At 45.6% G+C, this 26,892-nt stretch overlaps 1 protein-coding gene across 1 annotated transcript in view; it reads right to left on the bottom strand.

Moving 5' to 3' along the window:
* LOC147718472 (ubiquitin carboxyl-terminal hydrolase 12-like) overlaps positions 1–26,892 on the bottom strand; it is a 226,589-nt gene that overhangs the window by 54,460 nt on the left and 145,237 nt on the right. The window contains exons 3-5 of the mRNA XM_086918395.1: positions 21,446–21,659; positions 10,844–11,070; positions 4,274–4,350 (exon numbers count right to left, since the gene is read on the bottom strand). Of these exons, the coding sequence (XP_086774521.1) occupies positions 4,274–4,350; positions 10,844–11,070; positions 21,446–21,659 (518 nt within the window). The remainder of the gene's footprint in view (positions 1–4,273; positions 4,351–10,843; positions 11,071–21,445; positions 21,660–26,892) is intronic.

Below are 26,892 nucleotides of genomic sequence, written 5' to 3'. Positions count from 1 at the left end.
TTTGTTATATTAGAATTGTTCTTTGTAATTCGTATTATTTATCTTGTGATATACGTTTGCCTCTTTCATACATAGAACCCTTGTATTTTCAGTGAATCTAATTGACCGTTCCAAAATGGCCGACCGCTTTTGCTTCCAGGCATATTTGCATGAGCATAGGTATAATACATAGCGTTTCACACTCAGACTTTATTATGTTTAATAATATTGCACATGTTGATTAATCTATAATTTTCGCCAGCCAATTATGGTCCTGCAAAGGGTTTACATTCAATAACCTCGAGTAGGTTTTTTATTAAATTATCACGGGCGGTAATTTTCAGCTTTGATTTAGGTAGAGTAAATACAAGCTAGATTTAGTGGGTTTCGGGAGTGAATCTTCATTTTTTCACATAGACGCAATGTTAGCATTTTTAATATGCAGCGACCACGTGATCGCGTAACCGACCTATCAGAGCAGCTATAAGGGGGGTTAGCGCTAAGCGATCTAAATGCGGCAGGTATTGGATGAAAGAGCAGGAAGCTGTGACGCTACATCTCACTGTGAGTACGGGCGAGCAACGCCATATAAATGCGAGAGGAATCTTTGTTTGTTTAAAGCGCATTATGTTTAATTTAGACGATAGTTGGTTCTTAATTTTGTCAATCTTTAAGCCTCTAGCGCCCAAATGTCATGTAGTTATTATCAGACATGTGTTGAGCAACTCGTTTATTTCAAGCGATAAAATTCAGGATTTGTTGAAAATGAGGTATGTTACTTAATGACCTAGAACGTAGCTTGGGGCTCATTATGTATTCTTTATTTCCTTCCGTAGAGACCCCCGACGAAGGGTCCATTTGTACCCAAAATGCATTGGGTGAAAGTGTTATGTTGTACCATTGAAACCTGCTAATAATTGGAAAATGACGTATTCAATGAGAAAGCATCATTAGAAATACACGAATAAAAATGACATAAAGGACATTGTCTCTAAAGATTTTTCATTGGAAATAAATATTATAGATTAAGAGGACCATTATTGGTCCGTGATAAAGAGTGTGCACACCCTAAATCCGAGGACAGCACCCTTGTTCTCACCTATCATCTATCACCATAGTATGTCTCAGGCCAAACATACACTTGGCATAAGGCATTCCCAAAGATGCCTTATGCCAAGTCTTTCATGGAAGAGTCAGGGCTGGGCTGAATAGACCTGGGCTACATTTAGAGTTAGGGGGGGAGGAGATTTCCTTTCACCTGAACGAGCCTGGTCTGCCTTACACAATGCTGTCTTCACCTCCTGCCAGGAAGCTGGACCAGAGAGGACAGAACTGGTTTTGACTGAGCACAGAGCCTCTCTGCCACAAGAGAACAAAAAGAAATGCTGTATAAATATCAAGGCCCAGAACTTTAGATTACTTCTGGACACAAGAGGAACCTCTGCCAAGGAGAAAAGCTGAAGGAAAAGCACTGCCCTTTTGTAGTGTGCTGTCTGGGGTTGGCCTGCAGTGTCTGTTTCTGCCAAGACAAGGACAAAGACTTTGCTGTGTGCTGTATGCTGTGTATCCTGCTTGAAGAAGATCTCCAAGGGCTTGAAGTAGAGCTTGCCTCCTGTTCTGAAGTCGCAGGGCCACAAACACTTCACCACCAGCTCCCGTAAACTTACTTTCAGGGAGTTCTGATCTGCCAAGAGGTGCCTGTTGCTGAGTTGGGCCGCTGGTGGTTGTTCCTGCTGTTGGGAGCTGGAAAAGAGATGCAACTACAAGAAGTGCTATGCATCCTCACCCTTTTCCAATGCATTGCTGCTACGCTGCTGAAGAAATTGTCACATGCCGAATCCCGTGCACCGAGCTCCAAAATCACTGCACTGATACCGATGCAGGCTCTGCTGTGCGGCTGAAAGAACCAATGCATCATGGGACCGCAGCTGGAGAGACCAACGCAGCACCATTGCCGCATCGGGAACTGACAAATATGAGATTGTACCAGGGTGGCTACTATACAAGGACACCGGGACCGCCGTAGGAAACCGGCGCATCATCTCCCCGCATTGTAAGAATCCGATGCATCACCTACCCTTCAGTAAGGAACCGACGCATCACCTCCCCTGATTGGCAGTAAGGAACCAACACATCAATTCCCCTGGATTAAGGAACCGACGCATCACCTTCCCTGCGCGTAAGGAACCGTCGCATCACCTTCCCTGCGGCTGTGTTTGCTTGTGATGCATCCAAGGTACTTTGTGTTGAAAGTGCTGCATCTACAATTTGCTATGGACAGAACTGCTTTTACCTTCTAAAGACTACATTTTGATTACTGTATTGTGGATTTTTGTCGTTTTGGTCCAGTTTGGTTTAGATAAAGATTACCTATTTTTCTAAACTTGTGTGGTGTCCGTTTGTAGTGTTTTCACTGTATTACCATATGTGTGCACAAATACTTTACACACTGCCTTATATAAGCCTGTCTGCTTGTGCCAAGCTACCATGGGGGTGAGCAAGGGCAATTTTAGAAGTGTATCCGCCTTACCCTGACTAGAAGAAGGGTCCCAACTTGTACAAGGGTGCAAACCATTGCTAACTAGAGACCCCCATTTCTAACTATATCAAAACGCAATAGCATTAAACCTTAGTTCATTTATAAGCAAGACAAACAGCTCAGCTTATAAACGGTAGAGATCAGCTCTCTTCTTGATCAGACACTTCCATCAAATATCCAGATTACTGCCCTCGATTGAGCTCCTTGTTGCAGCGCACTGAGACACACCAACCACTTTCATGTTATAGCCCACCAGACCTTTGCTCACCGCCCCCACTTTCCTACTGTGCTCCTCCGGGCCATCCACAAGTACTGGCAGCGTTTGCTGGCAGATTTTAGGGTGAAGGTGCCAGTTTACTCCTTCCTGGTTGCAAGGCTCCTCTCAAACCTCAGGTATACTGCCTTCGATCTCAGCCTCCACATGTTCACTGCATTGCCACCCAGGTTCTTCGAAATGCTTTTGGTAAATTGTTGTAGATGGAGAGCAGGATTTTCACACAAAAGGGACTTAAGCCCCTTAAGTAGGAGGTAACTTCTTAATACATGCTAGGCCCCAAGAAACAGCTACATTTCTAAAGTTTATGTCAGAAATGTATCCTCCCTCCAACTTTAATTAACTTACAGGCTGCCCCATCTTACCCAACCAACAGTCTGGGCATCATAACGCGCTTCCACCAATCAAGCTACATTCTGTACATGTCCACACTGCCCATGCACACACAGACACACCACATCACGATAGCATCCTGCTCTGGACTTCTTGCTTATTTATTCAGGAACTTCATAAGCACGTTTAGCTGGTAGTTCCTTCCTTTTCAATCATGTTACATTTGAGGAAAAGGGCAGCTCACTGTAAAAGAATATTCCCAGCCTTCTGTCTGCAATGGTATGAGGGAGTCCCCCAGGCGATGATGGGACTAGGTGAAAGGTGGCAGACATAGGGACCACTGGTGGATCCAACACTCATTCCAGAGAATCCTCAAAAAGCTGCCCCTTGACAGTTCATTAATGCTGTGCAAAGAGTGGGATGCCTTGTTTGCATAATGCCAGTGAGTTATTATTGCAGCCTGAGAGAGACAGCTGTCTATCATGAGAGAACCGGGTTCGAGTCTCGGCAACGATGCTAAAACATCCTGTGATTCTGGGCAAATCACTCAATCTCCCCGTGCCTAACAAAAATGAAAGTGTCTTTGGGTAACGTAACTGGTGCTCATGTAAAGCGCTCCAATACCTTCAGGTCGAGGTCGCGCTATATAAAACGGAAGAAAAAAACGTTTGCCTACAAAGGAGGGAAAACGGAGGGCTTTGCTCATATATTCATTGGGAAAAGTAGAGTCTGCCCGTCTAATGTATAAGAAACACTTACATGGAAAGTATACTACAATATTACCGAGTATCTTCAAATAATACTTGAAATAAAGACGGCAATTTTCAGTCTACAGCCTAGAAAAAAGTAAACACACGAAGCCCGCATGCAGCTCCGAATTAAGCAGATAATTATATGATGTCAGCGCTCAGTGGGACACGCTATAATTTACGAGCATTATCCCGGCGTGCTGAGCCACACGCGCCATCATTCCACTTTATGTTCTCATTTGTATTTCATCTCCCCCACGAGAGCAGCCGTGGTGGTCGCGAGGCACATCTCGCAGACGCCCAGAACAGCACAGCTTCAAATGCACAGAAGACATTCACAGCCTCCATTAAAAGGCAAAAGAAACCTCCCCTTACTTAAAAAAGAAAGTGTTTGCTCACCTTAGGCAATGTGTTATGGAAGTGTTCTGCTCCACATCGACCGAGAGGTCCAGGAAGTCCTCATCTTTGCTGCTGACCTAGGAACAGAAAGGAAAGAACAGGTTCAGGTCACTGCAGACAAGCAGCAGCAGCAGAGAAGAGAGAGAGAGGTGCCCAGCTGGCGCAGAAAGATACAAGGCTGCAAAGAGACCTGATGCCCTGCTTGTGCTAGTGTCAAGGCTCTGCCACAGACTTCGAAAAGAAAACGAGCAAAGCCATCTCCAGCTATAAACAAGCATTGGCAAAGCCAATAGATCTCGTCTATGCAAGAGCTATTGGCTTTGCCAAAGGTTTCAGTCATGTTGTTGTACCACACCGTGGCTGCTGTTCAGCATGGCAAAAAGTTAGTGGCATAGAGGAGAGTGGCATGGAGTGCCGTAGAGTGGAATGGCAAAGAGTGGAGTAGAGTGTTGTATAGTGTTAAGAGTGTTGTAGAGTGGAGTGGCAGAAGGGTGTTGTGTAGTGGAGTGGCAGAAGAGTGTCGTGTAGTGGAGAGCCATAGTGTGGAGTCGTGTACAATGGTATACACTGGAGTGGCGTAGAGTAGAGTCCATTGGCATTGAATTCAGAGGCATACAATGTAGAATTGTAGAATGCAGTGCATAGTAGAGTGCAGTAGTGCAGAGGGTAGTGGCGCAGAGTAGTGGCACAGAGTGCAGTGAAGCAGAGAGTAGAAGCGCAGAGAGAAGTGGAGTAGTGGCGCAGAGTGCACTAATGCAGAGAGTAGTGGTGCAGGGAATAGTGGCGCAGAGTGCAGTGGCGCAGAGTGCACCAGTGCAGGGAGTAGTGGTACAGAGTGCAGTAGTGCAGGGAGTAGTGGTACAGAGTGTAGGAGTGCAAAGAGTAGTGACGCAGAGTGCAGTAGTGCAGAGAGTTCTGGCACAGAGTGGAGTCGCTTGGAGTGACACAGATTGGAGCGGCGCTGAGTGGAGCGGCGTCAAGTGTAGTGGCGTAGAGTGGCGTAGAGTGGAGCGGCTCAGTGTGCAGCGGCGCAGAGTGGAGTGGCTTGGAGTAGAGTGGAGCACAGTGGAGCGGAGTGGAGCAAAGTGAAGTGGAGTGATGCAGAAGAAAGTGGTGCAGAGTACAGTCAAGTGGTGTAGAGTGTAGTGGCATAGAGTGCAGAGTTGAGTGGCATAGACTGTAGTGACTTAGAGTGGGGCAGTGTAGAGTAGCATAGAGTGGTGCAGAATAAAGTAGCATAGTGTTGCAGAGTAGAGTGCAGTGGCGTAGAGTAGTGCAGAGTAGAGTTGCATAGAGTTCAGTGGTGGAGAGTGCAGTGTTGCAGGTAGAGTGTCAGAGTGCAGTGGTGTAGATTGGAGTAGAGTGGTGAGTAGCCGCGCTTTACAAGCCCCTGATTGATTGATGCAGTGACACAGTGCAGTTGTGTAGAGTGCATTGGTGTAGAGCGCAGTGGTTAAGAGAAGAGTGGCATGGAGTGGTGCGAAGTGGAGTAGTGGCATACAGTGCAGTGGCGTATAGTAGGTTGTGTTAGAGTAGAGTGAAGTGGCGTAGAGTGGAGTTGTGCAGGCTAGAGTGCAGTTGTGTATAGCTGAGTGGAGTTGCGTGGATGTAATGGTGTAAAGTGGTGTAGAGTGCAGTGGCATACAGTGCAGTGGTGCAGAGTAGAATAGACTGGCGTAGAGTGGCGGGGCATAATGTTGAGTGTTACAGAAAAAAGTGCATTGGCGTAGAGTGTATTGTATTGGCATAGAGTGCAGTGTTGCAGAGTGGCGTAGAGTTGTGCTGAGGTGATTGGTGTGGCCTAGACTGGAGTGCTGTAGAGTTCAGTGACGAAGAGTGCAGTGGTGTAGAGTACAGTTGCGAAGAGTGCATGGAGTAGAAAGGTACAGATTAGAGTAGAGAGGCAGAGCGTGAAGTAGCATAGAGTGGAGTGGTGCAGAGTGGTGTAAAGATGAGTGGTGCAGAGTTTATTGCAGTGGTGTTGAGTGGAGTGCTACAAAGTAGAGTGGAGTGACGTAGAGCGGAGTATGTGTGGTATGGCAGCGCACTGCCATTACAGACAACACATTTTCAATTGAAATGGCCATTACATTTGCACAGACATACAGTTTTACTAGTAAAACTATGCAGCGCACAAATGATAATGTGTGGATATTGATGTCATGATTTGTTTTGATCATATTAAAGTAGGTTTCCAACACTTCAGAAATAAGAAAAAAATGTGCTTCATTTGTGTTCCTAATTCTGATATATTCGGATATACTTCCACAGTTCGTTTAAACGTTGTTGTGTCCTAGAAAAAAAAACCTCTTTCCTACCACCAGTATCCAGCAAGATTGTCACATAGATCCTCTCACCTTGAAGTTAGTGAAAGAAAAGTAAACAAGCACCCTCAGAAGATAGCGCCTGACATTTGACCTCTGTCTCCGAATGCACAGCAAATGTGACAAGATAAGAACAAAATGTAAAGTCCTGTTTACAGAAAGGGAGTTTGTGAAACAATACGGTAAACACGGTTTAGGCAATGGGAGGGACGAACTGAACCAGGTGAGACTAAAGCAAATAAAGCCAGCAAATAGGAGGCCAGAAAATGTGAGTTACAAACCACAAAGCCAATGGTATCCACGGGCGTAATGCATTTCTAAGCCAACTTTCTGAAATTCCCTAAGATGTCTTTACCAAACCAGACAGCTGTGCTATGGTAGTCTGCGATAAAGAAAACGCTACCTGCTGACAATAGTTGTACCCAGAACACATCAAAATGCAATAAAAGTATGACCACATCACACCAGTCCTCAAAACACTACAGTGATCTCTCATTGAAGCTAGAGCACAATTCATGACGGCATGCATCTCCTACAAAGCCCTACACATGTCTTCTTCTTCCTGTCTGGCTGACAAACTAGTAATCCCTGATGGTCACCAGGGTTCACAACCACCAATTCCAAGCTCCACTCCCTGTTTTGCAACTTTTAAATAGGAGCTTTGAGATTGACAATTATATCTGCTCCTCTTTTACCTATGAAGGCATTATATAATGCCTTGGACAACGTTTGCCATAGAACCTACATCAATAAGTGCATGCACACAAATAAATACACAAGATATAAATGTCTTTAGTTGATCTTCATGTAAAGCGCTCTGATAACTCCGGGTCTAGCCAGCGCTATATAAAACTCTGCAAATAAACATAAAATAAATAAAAAGGCAACATCCTGACCCCAACCGCCCCCCCCTCCCCACTACATCACAAAAAAATCACATTGCAACTCAGACCATTGCAGAAAAGAAATTAGAATATGTATTGAAGTGTGCAGAAAGGACATTTTATGAGATATCTATAAATAATAACTGTGCGTTAGCTTTTTTGTTCTTTCAGGTATACTTGTTGAAATTTGTTTCCACGTTACATTACAGGCAATTTCTAAAAACATTTAAACAAGTCAAAACATGCCAGTGAGCCCGACTCGCACTTCTGTAATACCAACAATACACACATGGGGGCTCCAAAGTACAATGTATATCATTTTGTAAACGAACCAGTGAAATTTAACTCTTCGGCTGGAAACAGACCTAGACTATAGATTGAAAAACACCGCCAACAGTCTGCCTTCTAGTCAGTAAAACCTCTAAATTGCAGGAATAAAATAAGGGATCTAATCACATACATTTTCTTTTGACACCTTTTGTTTATCGAAACTTTTGTTTTGAAAAGTGGTGGACTTTCTGGGCACATCGATGTTCGCCTCCCTCACTGGTAGAACTCTTTTCTCTCAATATGTTCAAACCCCGCCTCCGCTAGAGACAAAATAGGGGGAAAATAGCTCCCATTCCCCGTAAATAAACAAGACTCTACTGTCTCTCGCCACTGCGACTAGCCGCTTTAAGCGGAATTTAGTAATCATCTCTACTTCCTGTGGGTCACGTGACCTCAAGGTGGGAATCTTCACCTACAGGCAGGATTTCAGTTGTGGAATTGGTCATGGCCACGTAGAGAGTGCAGATTTTTCCAGGAGGGCAGTGAACAGTGCTTTCTAGTACCCCCTCCAGGTATTGTAAGTCGATGTTACCTATATGTATTCTTCCTCCCATAGGTCAACATTGCAAAGCCTGAAAATTACAGTGTCCACTTTTGAGATTGAAAAGTATTTCTATTGCAAAATGTATTTGCCTAGGACGAAGTTCTGTGGTTCTACAAAATAAATATAACTAAGTATTATTTTTATAAATTGGTCTTGGATTTATTAATGGAGTGTGTGTCTCATTTATTGCCACTGTGTAAACAACAAATAATTAACACTGCCCTCTAACCGCTTTGACGTAGTTGGAATTGCCCCGCGGAAGAGTTCCACAAGTGCGCGGAATGGACGACCCCCGGACGTCCTCCGCACACGCCCACCATGATGTCGGACGGCCAGGGGCTGTCTGACGCATCGAAGAGGCTAATAAGCTTGCATGCTCGCCCACACTACCACAAAAGAGAGTATTAGAATTATCTAGTTTAAGCTCTATAACCCTTTCCGTGCTCATGACATCACCACGTAGGAGTGTGCTTATGACGGCGTGGAGCCGTCATGCCGCTGCCACTCCTCCCACGCGGCACTAATTCCCCGCCTTTACTGGAGAATTAATGAGTGGGCGGGGTTGTGACGGAACCACGCCATCATGAGCACACACCGCCCGTGAGGCATTCCGCACCCACCCCCAAAACCCCCCGCGCTGCAGCGGAATTCACGGCGCAGGGAAGGGGTTAAAGCCTCTGGGGATCCCTGGACTCTCTGAACACTTTACCTCTTTTTGGTATAGTATATAGAGAGCCAGTTACCTACACATAGGATAAATGTTGCCAGTCGCCCTTACACGGGGGCATGGACATGGCCAATATTCAACTATATTACTGGGCTTCGCAATTGCTGGTCATTAATGACTGGATGAATGGGGGATGGGGAGGACATGGCCTATACACTAGAGCTCTCCCTACAGGGTATCAATAGTGTCCTCCATTTACTTTACAGGGGGCCTCTCCCCCGTTCCCTCCCTGAGTCCATTAAGGTGGTGTTCTCCACATGGCGCATGGTGCTGAGGCCACTTCGGTGGGAAAAGCAAACCACCCAACAGACCCCAATGTGGAGGGGCAATGACGTTCCACCTCGAAGGCTTCCAAAAATGGATAACATTGGTATTATCCAACTGGGCGAAGTGGGATAGGGAACGTCCATTATAACATTTCAAGTTTGCAAGCATAGTTCACACTTTCCAAAACATAGTTTCATAAGTACAGTTACCGTTATGACACACACTCCACTGTCATCAGAGGGAACTTATTAATCCTCCCCGAGTATAACTCGCTTGAGCCAAACTACTTCAGGGACCCATGGGCAAAGGAGGGATTTCACAAATATATAAATCCTTAATCCTTAACTCCCAGAATTGTTCTCCTCAAACGAAAAAAAATGGGAGGCCTATGTTTGCCCTTTTGACGATGCAGACTGGAGGGACACGCACCTCCTCCTGACTGCGCCTTACCCAACTCCATTATCTGTATTCCACTTACCTAACACTGGCGCATCACTGAAGGGTGAGTAGGAGCCCTACTTTGCAGTGTAACCAATGTGCGCTCCCTGGGCAGACTTTTACATTGAGGTGTGGCCGTGTCTCATTATCGCGCAATATTGGCCGTCTGTTGGTGTGGTACTGGTGGAGGTATTGGAGAGGCCAGTGGAAGTTTCTCCCTAACTGGCACTGTTGGGAATAATGGAGGTCCCTGGGTGACCTAGGGGAGCACGGCCTTGGTGGGTATGGGCTTGTTGTTCGCTACGCAAGATATAGCACGTCACTGGAATGCCGCGTACCCTCCCAAGTTTGCGAGCTGGCACTTGATGATGAACTGGTGCTCCAAACTGGAGGAAACCATTTGCTGGGCATGGGGTTGACCACATAAGCACGCCAAGATATGGGGTCGGTGGTAGACTTATTCTGGACTCAGCGATGTTGCATCTACTGGGTGAGAGGCTGATCCTCATTCAGTTTTAGTCCAATCTGGAATTCAGCGTGGGAATGGGGGAAGGGTATGGCTGTTTGTATTGTTGTTATTGTAAATCAATAAAATGTAGTTATAAAAAAAAAAAAGTTGTGAAATAGGCAGGAATATTTTTCATGCTAGATTGTCCTTGTAGAGACTACAACCTCCTTCCCCGAAGAAAAAGGGCATGGACGTAACACATTTTGTAATTAAACAATACAACCAATTAATTCTAGCAGATGAAATGCATAGTGCGTTAAAAGTATAGGTCATTAAACAAAATGTTCATCTCTTCTGCCGTCCACCCAGTGAACGGTACATGAGATGGGGGATGCACAAGGTTGGGGCCAGTGCCCAATGGGAGGGGGATAGGTGCAGACCCCGTGACCTTGCATAAACTTAAACCTATATACACACACAACTTCCGGTGAACTTGTAATTTTGCACAAGGTGACCAAGAACTGCCAGTGCAAAGGAGCCGGATGGTTTGTTAGAAATACCCTTTCAGACACTTTTCATTTTCTAGACACGCCACGGGCTGCACGTACCGCCTCGCAGTTCAGGCAGCGGGTTTCATTGGTCAGCGTGCCTTGGAAGATCTCGTGCACCCAGGTGAGGGCCGCAATGTCGCGCTCCTCGCTCGGGAGGCCTCCGTTCGGCAGCTTGCCGTTCTGTTTCTCCTGCTTCTTCTCGTCCTGCAGCAGGTCGGCGATGGTGTTGAGCAGGTAGTTCAGGAACTCGTGCGCGTCCTGCTGCATGTAGTTGTCGAATAACTCTGGGGATGGAAGACAGAGAGGTTACGTCCCCTCACACTACAGGTGTCTGACAACACACAGGCAGCATGTAGGAATCAAACTTTTGGCGCCAAATGCAAGGTAAGAAAGATTCATCCTTCAGTTCATTAAAAGAAAAGTTTCATTTCAGCAGGAAAGCTTATTTATGCATTTTTCCCCAATTATTTTTGGTGTCTGATGTACCACAAATCTTAGGTCCAAGCAGCAACACGCTGCTTTACAGAGAAAATGGTACACAGACTAACATTGCTTATGAGAGGGATGTGGGACATGTATTTGGGACAGTAACAGATAACATACAATTTAAGAGTTTTTTTTTGTTTTTTCACACTTGCACAATTTACGCTACACACATGAACAACTTAACACACAGTGAAATGTGAACAAATCTCCCACCGGACCCCGGTTCATTATTTTATAACTTTTCCGTTCCATTACTGGAACTCTGTAGGACCAATCAGTGGCGAAGTAGGGTGCCATGGACATCAGTACCAGCAGGAAAAATGGCCTAATAATTGCTGTCTGCGTACCAAAATGCAGCAGTAATTGGGATTTGGTAGCCTCCGCAGAGCCCTGGTGGCACTGCACCTGCTGTACCATTGTAAGCCACACCCCTGCTCTCCTTAGCCTTCTCTCCCGTTCGTGTCTATCAACGGGAAGGGAGACAGAGAATGGTGTAAAGACGGAGGCAGAGGGGGAGAGAAAGGGGAAGGGGGAGCAATATGGAGGGGGTAAGTGAGAGATAGATAGATAGATGCGTTATATTCCCAGGATAGTCCCAAGTAGCGAATCAGCTTCTTTTTACATTGTCCTATTTATCAGCAGTGAACTTTTGGGCATATTTGCGTGACAATGTTGGATTAGTTTCCCTGAAACGACACATGTTTATACATTTAGCTTTGCACAACATTATCACAACACCCTAATCATCATTAAAAGGTCTTGTTTCGCACTATGTACAAAACTCATCTCTATCGTCATCCACTGGGCAACAGGGCTATCTGCATTTCCATAATATCAATAAGCACATCGCAAGGCTGCTTTCTATCATAAGATAGATAGAAAGATAGGTGTAGTTGGCTGATAGCTATACCTAGATAAAAAGACAGGTAGAGAAAGAGACAGATTGAAAGGTGGACAGTTTACAGGTGAGATGAAAAGCTTCACTGCGTCCATCGTCTACATGAGCCCCCTCACGGCCATCGCACGCCAACACAACCTCAACATCATCTCCTACGCTGACGACACCCAGCTGATCCTCTCCCTGACCAACGACCCCGCCGCCGCCAGAGCCGACCTTCACAAAGGGATGAAAGACGTAGCCGAGTGGATGACGACCAGCCGCCTGAAACTGAACTCTGACAAGACGGAAGTCCTCATCCTGGGCTCCTCGCCCTCCGCCTGGGACGACTCCTGGTGGCCCCCCGCCCTGGGCACCGCACCCAAACCGACAGACCACGCACGCAACCTGGGCTTCATCCTGGACTCCTCCCTCTCCATGACCAGACAAGTCAACGCCGTCTCCTCGTCGTGCTTCAACATCCTGCGCATGCTACGGAAGATCTTCCGGTGGATCCCCACCGAGACCAGGAAGACGGTCACCCAGGCCCTCGTCACCAGCCGACTGGACTACGGCAACGCCCTCTATGCCGGAACCACCGCCAAGCTCCAGAAGAGACTCCAGCGGATCCAGAACACCTCAGCCAGACTCATCCTCGACATCCCACAACACAGCCACATCTCCGGACATCTGAGAGACCTGCACTGGCTCCCCGTCAACAAAAGAATCACCTTCCGTCTCCTCACCCACGCACACAAAGCCCTACACGATCAAGGCCCGAGCTACCTCAACAACCGCATCAACTTCTACGCTCCCAAACGCCATCTCCGATCAGCCAGTCACGCCCTTGCCGCCGTCCCCCGCATCCGAAGAACGACAACAGGAGGAAGGTCCTTCTCCTACCTGGCCGCTAAGACCTGGAACTCCCTCCCGACCGACCTGCGCCTGACCCAAGACCACCTCTCCTTCAGGAAGAAGCTCAAGACCTGGCTGTTCGAGCAGTAGCAGCACCCCCTCCCCCACCCCCCCAAGCGCCTTGAGACCCTCCGGGTAAGTAGTGTACTCTACAAATGTCTTTGATTGATTGATCGACGCTCTGTGACTGGGCCCTCCAGCCTTCTACCTCACTCGCCCCCTCCCAAGAATAAACACTGATCTATCAGGTCCCATGCAAACACTCACAAAATAACATCAGTGCCGATGGCCTGATAAGTAACATGGAACAGGTGCAGGGCTTACTGTGCACCTAACGCCCTGGGCCCTGGTGCCACTGCACTGGCTGCACCACAGGTAGCTACGCCTCGGTGAGCCATCTTGCCTTCATCATTCCACTCCTAAAGAAGACTGGATCGACCCACCAGGCCACATCCTTTATTTGAGCTCACAAGCAATTCTGCGCGTGTTGGCCACACAGAGCTTCATCGGTGAGGTGTAGATTGTGCTTTTAGGCACGGCAAGTAAAGTCGGGACACACACACTCTACTGTAAGGCGGGGTTTTACATGGGGCGGGGCCTTCTGGATCCTCAAACAGGCATCAATTAAAACCAGACTATGAAGCGGGTCACTATTTTGATCTTTACAGGGAGAAACATTGATCCATTTCTCACCAATGACTGTAAGAACTATGAAGGTAGCCCAAATCAGTGAGACAGCCCCTGTTTACATTTCACACGTTTTACTTAATTTAATCCCCATAGTGTATTCACTTTCCCAGCATACTGTTTCCAGCAGTTTTTTTCATGCAGCATATTCATCTTGAATACTGTGAACAGGGCGGCCTCTAGATGTCGGTGAACTCGGGTCCTGAGTGAGCCGCGACTGAGATCTATGAAGGCAGAGCGAGGCTCTCACAGTGCCTGTCGGTGGGTAATAAAGGCGTTCAAAATACATCCTGATACAATTCTAGGCCTCCATGCACAGTGCAATGGTGAAGTGTGCTAAGGAGGTGCACAGAGCTGTGGAAGTATTAACTGGGCTTAAGTAAAAAAAAAAACTATGCTTACAAGTGGTGCGGGTGCTTTGTGAATGGGGGTGAAGTGAATACAATGCAAGGAATCATTTGAAGGAGGAGGGAGGGAAAGGAACAGGAAAGTGATGAAATATGAAGATAGAGGATTTCAGAGAGATGTGGGGACAAAAAGGGCATAAGTGCCTCTCTGAGAGGTTGCAGAGGTAGGTGGTAGGAAAAGGAGAACAGGAGTTCCGGAATTCTTAAAAATGATGACCCTTCCACAGATGCCAATAGTGTTCAAATCATAGGTTTGTGTTTTCAGAATTCAAACATTTTCAATTTCAATTATTCACCACAATATTTTTATTGTTAATTATTTATTTGATCCTGCTAATCAATCTAACCGGCTAATAGGTCTGGCTTGTTTTACCGCATGTTAGTTATTGTGTAATATGTCTGGATGCAATAATATCTCTAACAAAAGAGAGGGACCAAAACGACCAAAGGGGTAGGGTACCAGAAGACAAAACTGTCAATAAAGACAGCTCAAAGAGAGGCCCTCAAATAGTAATCAGGTGCTACACTTTCTGAACCACAGGAATTTAGTTTACATTTCTTACATCACGCCCTTAGTTACACCTACCTAACTCTTGGGAAAGAGTCACAGCTATGCTTATTCGACTTTCAGAGACCTCCCACCCACCTTTTTTATACGTCTTCCAGCCTTTTTTACAGGGATTTCGTAGAGTATAAATGGTGCGCTAGAGAAGCTTTGGATCAGTCTTTCTTTGGCCAGGATGAACAACTCGCTCCCTTTCAAATTTTAGATTAGCCTGAGCAAAGTACTTACTGGTTGATGCATGTACACAGAAGGAAGGTCATTCTGAAACTGATCAGACTAAACTCCACATGCAAGGCCAAGAAATTAAAGCCCCAGGGATGTTATAACTAATTAGATCCTTCTCAATACTGAGCATTTGTCAGGGAATTTTATTTTATTTTTTTTATTTTATTTAGTGTTTTATATAGCGCGAACATGACCCAGTGTAGGGTGTCAGAGCGCTTTACAGTAGAGTTTCATCAGTCGTTTATGTTTCATACTTCAGTTTAGCATATAGACATATATACATTCAATAATACATTTGTCAGGCACAGTTAAAGTACATGAGCATCTTTGATCATGATCCAGTGTGGAGTGACATGGCTATTTTTAAAATAATGATTCATCCGTCATAATGTTTTAAATTTCGGTATGTCATAAAGACATATATACATTCAGTAATAACTTTGGGCAGTTTAGGATAGTAGGCCTCCCATATAGTTCTTATGGAAGAAATTTGCCCATATAGAATGATTTTACTTCCTTTTTGAATGTTGCAATGGATGTAATTCTTCTGATGTTTGGTGGGAGTGCATTCCAAATTCTGGGTGCTGCTCCTGAGAATGCTCGGTCATACGTCTTTTTCTTGCAAAATCGAGCCGGTTTCAAAAGAAAGTCTGATTTGCTCCTGGAATGTTTGTTACCTCCTGATGGTGTAAGTTTCTGGGCTAGGTAACCTGGAGTTTTGTGGTGAATTGCATTGTGCGCGATACTAGTTTTACCTGAATTTTGCTTAAAGAATAACTTGGTATAGATCCAATTTTATTCACATTTCTAAGTCGGTGTTTTGAGTTTAGCATGACACTGAACTTTGTTTGGGCCTCTAAATCCTTTAGGATTGTATCTACAATGCCGAATAATTGCTTAACTAAAACAAAAACCTGATATGTATCTACATCACAGGACATTCTACTCTAAATGAAGCATCTTCGTTCTTGTTAATGAAAGTAAAGCAGGACTAAGCACTAAAGTAGATACAACGATCTTATACACAAGCGTTTAACGAGCATTGCTTTGAGGTATTTCAATAGCACTTCCTATTCTAGTGGATCAAGTAAGCAGCTACTGTGTTTGCAGAGCATGACTGGAAAGAGGTGTTTGCTGAATTGTCATCTTAGTGTAGTGAGTCATTCAGATGTTCTCCACACTTGAACCACAGGCATGCAGCAGCGTCTTGTGCAAGAACAACAGGTGAATTAAGTGTGAAGGTTAGTTCTGCCCACTAAATGTACGAACCCGTGAGACATGTTGTCAGCCACCTCAGTCAACGTTTGGGGAATTGATTTATTGCTGTTCTGAATTTTAGGTGGCCGTTGATGATAGTTATTCTCTTTGGGAGAGACTTTCCGAGTTTGCATGTATCTACGGAAAAACAACTCCCATCGAAACAGGTGTTTTGAAATCTTAAGTTATCACATTGGATATATTCCGGATTTGAGGTTTTGTGGGGACAAATTCTAAGAAAATTGGTGATGTACAATACTTTGCCCAGTGAGCAATGCAGAGTGTTTTGAAGTAGACTTGTCCTAAAATAAGTACCTCAGGGCAGGGGTGACGTGGACCTGTCTGCTCAAGTGTAGAACTTGCCTGTACGGTGGACTCTGGATTCATTGTATATTGCCGATTAGAGAATCCAATGTAGAACCAATAGGCATAATCAATGCATTATGACACTAGGGATAGTGATGTATAAATGCTTACAGAAAGGATACAGTAAGATATACTCTAGTATTCTCACCGTCTGCAAAGCAACTTTGGTCACCTTGTTTACTTTAGTATGGAGTGCAAGGCTGGAATCCATGATCACTCCAAGGTGGTCGCACAGTGAGAGTGGTAAATGGCAGTATGTTTCCAGAAGTCAGGTAATTGTACCATGGTCCACATGTGAGCATTTAATTTTTGGAGGAGTTAGGTTTAAGATGGCTCTTTAGCATCCACTGTTAACTTCGAAGAGCCATTTGTATAGTCCAGAGGTCCAAGATTTTCACACTTTTAAGATGATGTAGACATTATCCTCACAGTTGTAGCAGGTATGCCTGAAGGAGTTGAACATATGACGTGTGGGTAGAAATACAAGAGTAGGTATCTACTGTGAAGCAATGGTAGCGTGGTTTCATCATAAGATAAGATGGAACAGTGGCACACCAACCCGGTGCTGTAAAAATCCACTTTTAAACCTCTCCCTGGCAAAGACTTCAGCTGTACTGCAGCTATAATGATCCCAATTGATATGGAAATCTGACTGAGCTGTCTGCTAAAGCCAGGAGAGACCAACCAAAAGTGGGAGACTGCAGACCTGGAAGAGCGTTTTGGGGCTTCAGAGGCCCACCGATCATTGGTGAGACTGAGGCCCCACACGCAGAGACCCTGCCAAGTCGGGCATCCAACACTACATCAATGGTGTTCAGACGACCAAAGGAGGAGGCAGGCGGCTACTGGGCCAACCTGCAAGCTTGAGACCCCACTCCAGAGCAGCTGCTCAGTCAGCTGCTCCCAAACAGTGCATCATAGGCCAGGTGAGACCTATTGTGGCAGCCCTGTGAACTCTGGAGACATCTGACAGACCCTGACCCTTCCCTGTTTCTCCTGCCACGCTGGAGGAGCCTGCTGCTGTGGCAAGTGGTCCAAGTCAAATTGAGTTTGCAGAATGGGAGCACCGACAGGGCCTGTGGAATGGGGAAATGGTGCAGGGGTCTGCACTGTGAGAGGCCCCCCCAAGGGGCCCACCCTGGGTGCGTGCCAATACTGTAGGGAAGGCAGACAAGACCTGCTAAGACACTGACAGACAGTCTCAGGCTTGAAGCAACACATCACAGCCCAGTTAACGAAAGAATAGAGGGCTCAACAATGACCATGTGAACGTTGAGCCTCACACACATCAGGCAACTTCTCTGCTCTTGCTGCGGGCCATTGTTTGGACACTCAAATCCCTATATGCAATAAAGAGGTTCAGTATAAAAGATGATTACTTACTTTGCTGGTGCGACATATTAGATCCCCTTCCATGCTGGCCCAGTAATTCAATACAGAGTGCTAGAATCTTGAGGTGAGGCAGAAATGCCACTGTACAATGGAGCGTGCCTCGCTACACACTACGACAGTAAATGCGCACAGCACGAAACCCATTACAGACAAGACAGAACAGAAGAAGGCAAAACTAACCTTTGAGCAGTGAAAAAGTGCCAGTAACCGCCTGGATACCTCGCACCCTGAACAGACAATACACCCATAACTGAAGGAGATACTAGACTCCTATTACTGGATCTGACAGCCAGCCTAAATCCAACAGATGGGAAACTAAACACTGAGACCCCGAGGCTTGGCCACATGACAGAGCAACAAAACATCTGCTTGGAATTGATGGAAATGTAGCTAACACGAACAAGCTCATTTTTGCTAGAGGCCAAGAATGAAGACTCGGAAGCCAAATCCTGCCGTAATAATATTTGAATCCTAGGTCTAGCGGAAACCTCAAATATGAGTCCTACCATCATTAGGAAAGAGCATTTTCGCTAGCTATCTTGAATAATTTTCTAAAATACGTGATAATTAGAAACCTATTGATAACAATAACTTTTAGTACAGCTATCCTAGCCCTCGATGACTATGTAAGAATATTTAGCGTTACAAATTAGTCTAAATGTCAGAGTGTCAAAAACTTGGTCATGGATTTTCAACAGAGCTTCCGCGGCCTACATCACAGGCGGCTGCACTGGGGTCGACCTGAGCTATACCTGCTGGGGATAGAACTACAAAGAAGATGGCAGTACATCTAGAGAACTACAACAGACATCAAGACAAAATGACAGACATGTGCAGAGTGCAACAGACAGACAAAATGGCTGCAAGATACTGTTTTTTTGGTAAATCCTGGAGTGGAAGTGTATACTTAGAAAGTAAAAACCAATAATAATTATAAGAGGTGGGGGCCAATCTGCAGTCATCTGCACTCAACTCTTTGTCCTGACTATAGTGCTTGTGGTCTACCGGACATCCTTTTTTGTTTATAAAGGCGTAATGCTCAACAAATCGCCTATAGAAGTTACTTCACACGAGCGTGCAACTACTCCAATTCAAGTAATCCAACACTATGATCAATGCCCATGAAATATATTTAGTGTCAAGTTTTAATGTTTATTTTGTCCACTATAGAAGGGACCCTCAATCCTAAGCAGCACAAACGCTTTAGTTCACAGTACCACATTATGGTTCTGTGAAAGAGGACTGTCTGCAACTAATGCAAGATTTGTAACCGTATATCTAAGTTGTTCAAACTTGTATACTTGGTTCATTAATGCACTGCCTTTACTATAAGGATGAGCGCTACAAGAAAACGTGCTTAGCTTGCATTACTGACTATTGCTCCAATATAAAAACAAGTATTTATATTTGCGAAATTTAACAATGGAGGCCACTTCAGAATGTTGCCCGATTATATGAAAGTAGAGGCAGAAGCATGAAAGGTGATTTTTTTGGGTTCCAAAGTAAAAGTGACCAAAAACAATTTCAACATAAAAAAAATCATTTTGCTGAACTATTGAACAGCTTTAGCTATCATTTTTCTGAGGCATCATTTAGCTAAACTTGTTTGACACATGCCAATATTAAAAAATGAAGATTAATAATTGAGAATCAGTGTAACAAAACTGTGGGAAACAAGAATAATAATCAGGGATCCACCGCATTGGTGCAGATTGACGACTTTCAGGAATTCACAAGAGTTTACAGCAGTAGACCTGGAAACCAAACTGCAAACAAACTTTTTTAAATTCCATTTTTGCATATTCTCCACGCTGGAAAACGCTTTACTCCTACCATTTTCAATACTACATTTCCAAACATTTCCACTGTGGGAAGAGGTTAGAGCGGGGGTGGGGGCGGGGGGGGGGGGGGGGGTGAATATTCCTAAATGTGTACGTTTGTGAGGGTGCAGCGACTTAAATAGTATTACAGCCCTGGAACAACCATTGTCAGTCCCTAAAAGTAGATTTGCAGAAAGGTGGCAAAATCAGAGGCTTGCTAGATTCCTAACCATAATACAATGTGAGCTGTGGCATAATTATAGAAGCTATCACCAAAGCTCTGATATATTAATATCACCACCACATTTTGTCACCTCACTGTATGGAATCAAAAGGGACAATTAATAAACATTTTTGAAAATTACATGACAAGTAGATTTCACAAGTGTCTTATCCCTTGGGCCAGTAATTCATGTAATTCCACATCCGTGTTACACCATCCCACCAAAAAAGAGAAAAAGCAATAGTTATCTTCAAGTAAAAGTGTTTCCTTCTCTGCAGTGATTATTAATATGGACACAAATTATGACTAACGTGAAGAAGCAACTAAAGAAACATCCTGTTTACAGTGTAATATGATAATGGTATTTTTAAAAGTGAGTCTGTAGTTTACAGAGCTTCTTCAAGTCTTGTAAGTCAAACTACGGGCATTCTTGTCCACAACCGTAAATGCAGCAGGGTTGATGCTACAGTGAGTATGTTAGCCTTCTGAAATACTTTGCTGCCATTCATTTTGTTTGTAGTAAGATATGATGGCCTATTTCTCTTTTGAACACACATATCAATAGTGTCAATTTCAGTGATATCTTATTTTTAACGTTTTTAAAGCATTTTATTTTAAACTTTGGAGACTTCAGACCCTAAAAATATGAGATGACAGAGTAGGACAGGAAGTTCAGTTCATTTATTACAGCGTTATAGGTGCAAATTAAAAGTGTTGCTTTACATCTTATTGGAAAGTTAAATTAGATGCAATATTTAACTCCGAACTTTAGCTGCGATTTAGGTTTGCATATTTTGCATCCTGCCCTCCCGGACATCTTCTCTGTTTCAGCAGTTGTTGTCACTATACAACATGGAAGGTAAGCCAGTTAAGAAAAAAGCTTCTGACTGAAAATCTGCCAGACATTACAATACTCACAGAAAATAATTGCATTTTTAAGAAAACAGCATAAGACTCTTTAAGCTGGTGAAAAGAGTTGAGCATTTCACTGAAAATATCACCTATCCGGTGCTCTTAAAGTTCTTTAAAAGGTTAGCACTTACTTACACTTCTCCCTATATTCAGAATAGAGATAGTAGATCATCACAAATAAAAAAATGCAAATAGGTTTCTTAAATAAGCTGAATATCCATATCCTTGACAGACCAATGTTTTAAAACAACTCCAACAAATGTGAATATTATCCCCTTCCATGCTCCCGTCAGCCGTTGTCCGACGGGAGCACTACCTCGCTGGTGCTGCTGTCGGCCAACAGCCGACGGAGCCCCGCCCCCTCTTTAGAACGCCCGCACCGCGGAGGCAAAACCGCCACGGTTAAGGCATTATACAAGAAAGGTAATATTGAAATTAGTATTCTGTGCCACTCCACATCAAACTCACAATTGCTCAAAAGCAGAACCCACAAAGAAGAATGTATCTGATACTTGACTCATACGTACCATTTTCTTTCCTCAACCTGGAAATGAATTTCTTTGGAGGGATCACGCCCACTTTTTTCTTTTGAGTGGCAATGCTGCTGAAGAGATCAGCAAGGCATGTGAGGAGGCTCTCCTTCTTGCGCGGGATAACCTTGTATGCCAAAACATTTTCCCGAAATGGGCGACAGAAATACAGAGCCTGAAGAACCGAATTGCAGTAACAGGTGTTGCCAAACTGCAAAAAAAAAAAAAAAAGAATGTTTCAATTAAAATACAATTTGATCAGAAAAATCTTTCATAATCACACCATCCCACTATCGTCATCCCATTTACCAACAAGCTACCATCATTAAGTACTGAAAACTGTTTTGCAGCAGTAGGCACGGCTGTTGAGCCCATTGCCGTACACTCAGTTAGCAAATGTGAACATTTATGATAGTGGAAATATCTGCTAATAACCATTTTAAATTTGGTTGTGGCCCTTCAAGCAATCACAGCGTCTAACAGTAGACAACATTATATAGTAAATATGCTTTGTCCAAGTTTCCTAAGAGCAGACATTAACTGATCCAGACAACAAACATGAAAAGCATGGAACAAGGGTATGTTGTAAAAAAAGAAATTTAGAAATACACACAAATTGCATAAATAGACACAGAATTACACAAGCACAGAAATAGTGTACATAGGTGTAGATATTAACAGTGTATGGACATAACAACTGCAAGTCTTTCAAGTGTGCAGCTGCCAAAGGTTGGCATGGAAAGGTTGATTGGCAAGAGCCAGCAGGTGGAAGTGAGTGCATGTGAAAAGGATTGAAAGGAGGTGTCCTCGTTCATTTAATAAATATGTGAGTAGTAAAGGCGCAGAATGCTAAGAACGTATAGTTTCCTGGATATACTCACAACCGCTAGGAAAAGGAAGGTATATTTTTATCTGTATTTCTTTTCTTTAGTTGGTATAGGATCTGAAGCACAAGTTACTTACTTGTGTAACGATAGATCTTGTCAGAGACATTAGTTATTGATAGATACCTTCCTTTTCCTAGCGGTTGTGAGTATATCCAGGAAAATATACGTTCTTAGCATTCTGCGCCTTTACCACTCACATATTTATTGAATGAACGAGGATACCTCCTATCGATACACAAGTAAGTAACTTGTGCAGCTGAAAGAGACACGTCAGTGATAGATTCCTTACCTTAGAATAGATACCCCAGCAATACCAATCCTGGTGGTGGTTCTGCGAACCAAGATCACACCAGAAAGTCAAGGAGAATAGAATGGTCAAAGAAGATAAGTCTCTGGACTGGACTGTCAAGGCAATAATGTTTAGTAAAAGTGTGCAACGGGGCCCACATGGCTGCCTGACAGATGTCTTGCAGGGGGACACAAGGTCCCAATGCAGTAGTAGCTGCTGTCGCCCTGGTAGAATGGGCGCATAGCCAGATAATAACAGGCTTTAATCCACAATACAACCCAGCGGGAGATAGTCCTCTTATGTACAGCCCGGCCTTTCTTGCCACCTACGTAGCCAACAAAGAGCTGGTCGTCCACCGGAACTGTTGTGGTTGTGTGTGATTTAAATAAAATGAAAGCGCACGTTTTGGGTCAGACGGTGGAGCCTCTCTTCATCTCTGGAAGGGCGCGGAGGCGGAAAGAAAGTGGGCAAGGTGATAATTTGCCCAATGTGGAAGGCAGACCCAACCTTTGGCAAGAAGGAAGGAAGAGTGCGAAGCACAACCTTGTCTGGATGAACCGACAGAAAAGGCGGCTCACAGTAAAGAGCCTGGAGCTCACTCACGTGCCTAGCGGAGGTGATGGCAACCAGGAAAGCAGCCTTCAAAGTTAATAAACTAAGAGGACAGTTGTGAAGCGGCTCGAAAGGAGCGCACATCAGAAAAGTAAGAACCAGATTCAAGTCCCACTGCTGCATCCCAAACGGAATAGAAGGGAAAAGGTGAGTAATGCCTTTGAGAAATCTATTAACAGGGGACTTGAAAAGAGAGGGCTGATTAGGGAGCCTGAGAAAAGCCGAAATTGCAGAAAGTTAGCTCTTAATAGTGCCCAGAGCAGAGCCCTGCCGGGCCAGAGATTGAAGGAACAAAAGGACCTCTGAAAGAGGGACAGAAAGGGGATCCACAGCCTTTGCTGTGCATCATGCCACAAATTTGTTCCACCTGCAGGCATACACCGATTAAGTGGAGGGACGCCTGGCTGCCAGAATTAGATCACAGGCTTCAGGAGGCAAGTCAAAAGGAATAAACTGTCGCCGCTCAATCTCCACGCATGTAGGTGGAGGTTGGACAGATTTGGTGGAAAACAGTCCCCTGTTGCTGCCACAGAAGATCCTCCCGAAGAGGCAGTTTGATCGGGGAATCCATACTCATCCCGAGTAGCTCGTGATACCAAACTCTTCGAGCCCAGTCCGGGGCCATAAGAATGACTTGGGCCCGGTCACGCCTGATCTTCTTCAGCACACTAGAAGTGGTACAGGCGGAAAGGAGTACAAAAGACCGCAGCACCACTTGCGACGAAAAACGTTTGACGAGCGAGTGCCGCCCTGAAAATTCCAACGCGCAGAACAGCTGACATTGCGTGTTCTCTTCGGTGGCGAATAGATCTAACCAAGGCTCTCCCCACTGTCAAAAGAGACCTTGCGCCACCTCTGAGTGATGACGCCATTCGTGATCCATCAGACACCGGCAGCGGAGTTTGTCCGCCCTGGCGTTCAAAGAACCTGCTAGGTGTTGAACTGTCAAGGAAATGCCTTGGCGTTCCAGCCATGTCCAGAGGCGCAGAGCCTCTTGACACAGGGTCCACGACCAAACCCCGCCCTGTTTGTTGCAATATCACATGGTGGTGGTGTTGTCTGTGAACACCTGCACCACTCTCCCCTTGACAAAGGGAAGGAATGCTTTCAGTGCAAGAAGGATCACTCGAAGCTCCAGAAGGTTGATATGGAGCCGGGACTCCACCGGAGACCAGAGGCCTCGAATCTCTACCTCTCCTATGTGGCCTCCCCAGTCCAGGAGGGACGCATCCATCACCACTGTGTGCTCCGGCTGGGAAGGGAGCGGGATCCGCCGTTGACCCAATGTTGATTTGCGAGCCACAACTACAATTGTTGAGCAGTGCCCTCTGAGATCTGGACGTAGTTGGACAGGTTCCCCCGATGCTGTGCCCACTGGAACTTCAGGTCCCACTGCAGAGCCCGCATATGCCATATGGCATGGTTGGTTAGCAAGACACTGAGGCAGCACTTGCGCAACTGTATCCCTCACAGAATGGGAATAATCACCCAAGAGACTTGCGGTGTTCACAGACCGTAGACCTGAACTGGCAGAAGAAAAAAAAATCTTCTTCCCAAACTGCTCCAGTTTCTTGGATTCCCTGTCCTGTGGTGCGGAAGGGAATGCGCTCGGGGACGCAGAGGCTTGACAGCCAAGCGCTCAGGGGTAGGGTGTTGTATAATCCTGGTCACCTGTATCCCCCAGATCCTCATCTCAGTCCAGGTCCAGGTGTGGTGCTGTGAGAGGGTCCTAAGACACCTCCCAGTGCTGCCCGTCCTCCACAGCCTGCCGATCAGGTGGAACAGAAGGAGGTGGCTGAAGAAAGGGAAAGAAATTCCCCATTGACGTCGGTCGACACCCATCCAGCACCGTCTCCACGTCGGGGAGGAAGCCAGGGATGGCGTCGGCCGGGGCTGCGGCCTATGCCAGTGGCAGCGACGTAGACGTTGATGGAGGTCGTACCGGGCCAACCTACATAGACTGAGATCCATGCCTGGATCCATGGGGGTCTCTCGGCATCGAGACCGGCTCCGGATCGACTATATTGGGCCGGAGCCGGCGACGTTGAAGAACGAGGACCCAATCGGTTTGTACCTTGGCTGACAGGGAATCCTGCAGCTGGCCGGAGTCGCCGATGGACCCGGAAAGGGCGGGTAGGCCATTGGCAACTGCGGAGGCTCCGCCGGAGCTGCAGGGGCGGCGCCACCCGCACCCTCAGCCGCGTTGCGCGACCAGGTAGGAGAAGGCGAAGAGCGACGGCGCTTCTTCTACTTTTTGTGCTTCGCCTTACCCGACTCCGAGTGCGAAGACTTTGAATGGTGGTGATGGCTTCACAGCCGGTCCCTCGATCTCCCACAGGACCAGGACCGGGATCTGGAATGGCGTGGAACCGAGTCCCGGGCCTCTAGACACTTTCGTGACCGCTCCCGCAAAGTTTTCGGAGCCATGGCCCGGCAGTGGGGGCACAACTGTGAGTCGTGGTCGCGCCCCAGGCAGTTGAGACACTCAGGTTGTGGGTCCGTTACCGACATCGTGCGGGAACAGGCCCCGCAAGACTTAAAACCGGGCATTCCAATGCACCTGGAGTGTAAGTACTCAAAAAACAGAGACAAAAGTCACAAAAAACTCAGTAAAACAAAAATGATTAGGGGTACCACTCTCTCCGGATCTGTGGCGCGGAAAAAGAAAGAACCGACGTCAGTGCACGTAAGTAGCTCCAGCGACGTCATCTCGGTGACTATGATGCCAATGATGTACGCGGAGCCATACGACAACGCCAACCGACACGCAGGGGTACTGCTGACGAAAACTTTCCGGATTCAATCTGACGCCTGGGGATATTCTAAGGTAAGGAATCTAGCACCAACATGTCTCTTTCAGATACAGAAGTTCTCCACAGAGGTCACACTGAAACATGTATTACAAGGCTTGATAAAATAAACCAGGGTATGGGGATGAGAGGACAGTGAAGACATGCCTATAACTATCAGGTGGTTTTGAAAGTATACGGGCCACTGATCAGAAGCATTTAAGTATTGTGACACTAAACTTGAAGAGCGCCTCAAGTGAGACTCCGCATACTGAGCTTCGAGGAATGAAAGCAGAAGTTAGGATTACATGAAGAGAAGATGTGTAGTTTAGGAGGGGCAGACAATTCATGGAAAGGAGGAGTGGAGCACAATGAAAGTAGACACTAGTACAAGGAATTTGAAGACAGACCTGCTGAGTAGTGAGGGATGAGGAGGTTGTTGCTATGTACAGTGAGGATGCAGTTAAGGAGTAGAGAGATCATCAGAAGGGCGTTGCTGTAATGCGTAGCGAGGGAGTGTCCAGGAGCAGGCTCCTGCAAACACGTACTAAGGGGTCATCGGAGGGTATGTTTCAAATGTGGATGGCCATTACAAGATAATGCTCAGAGTGCTATATATTATGCTTGGTTGCAACATGCTGTATTGTGTTGGACTTTACAGCTTTTCTTCCCCGTGTTTTCTGTTGAACGGTTGTCATTGCGAGGAGCAGAATTACAAGATGTAAAACGGCACGGTCAAGAAATGCACTTTTGACGACAATTATGACTGGTTGTTTGTTATGCACCAGGAAATGACAATAGAGAAATGTATAAAGGGGTCATCAGTAGGAGGCTCTTGCCATGAGTGGGTATGGGTCATCGGGGGAG

The sequence above is a fragment of the Lissotriton vulgaris genome, chromosome 4_1, assembly GCF_964263255.1.
Source record: "Lissotriton vulgaris chromosome 4_1, aLisVul1.2, whole genome shotgun sequence".
In the NCBI taxonomy this organism is placed as follows: domain Eukaryota; kingdom Metazoa; phylum Chordata; class Amphibia; order Caudata; family Salamandridae; genus Lissotriton; species Lissotriton vulgaris.
The sequence above is the reverse complement of the archived record's forward strand: the minus strand, read 5'-3'. Positions and strand labels throughout refer to the sequence as shown.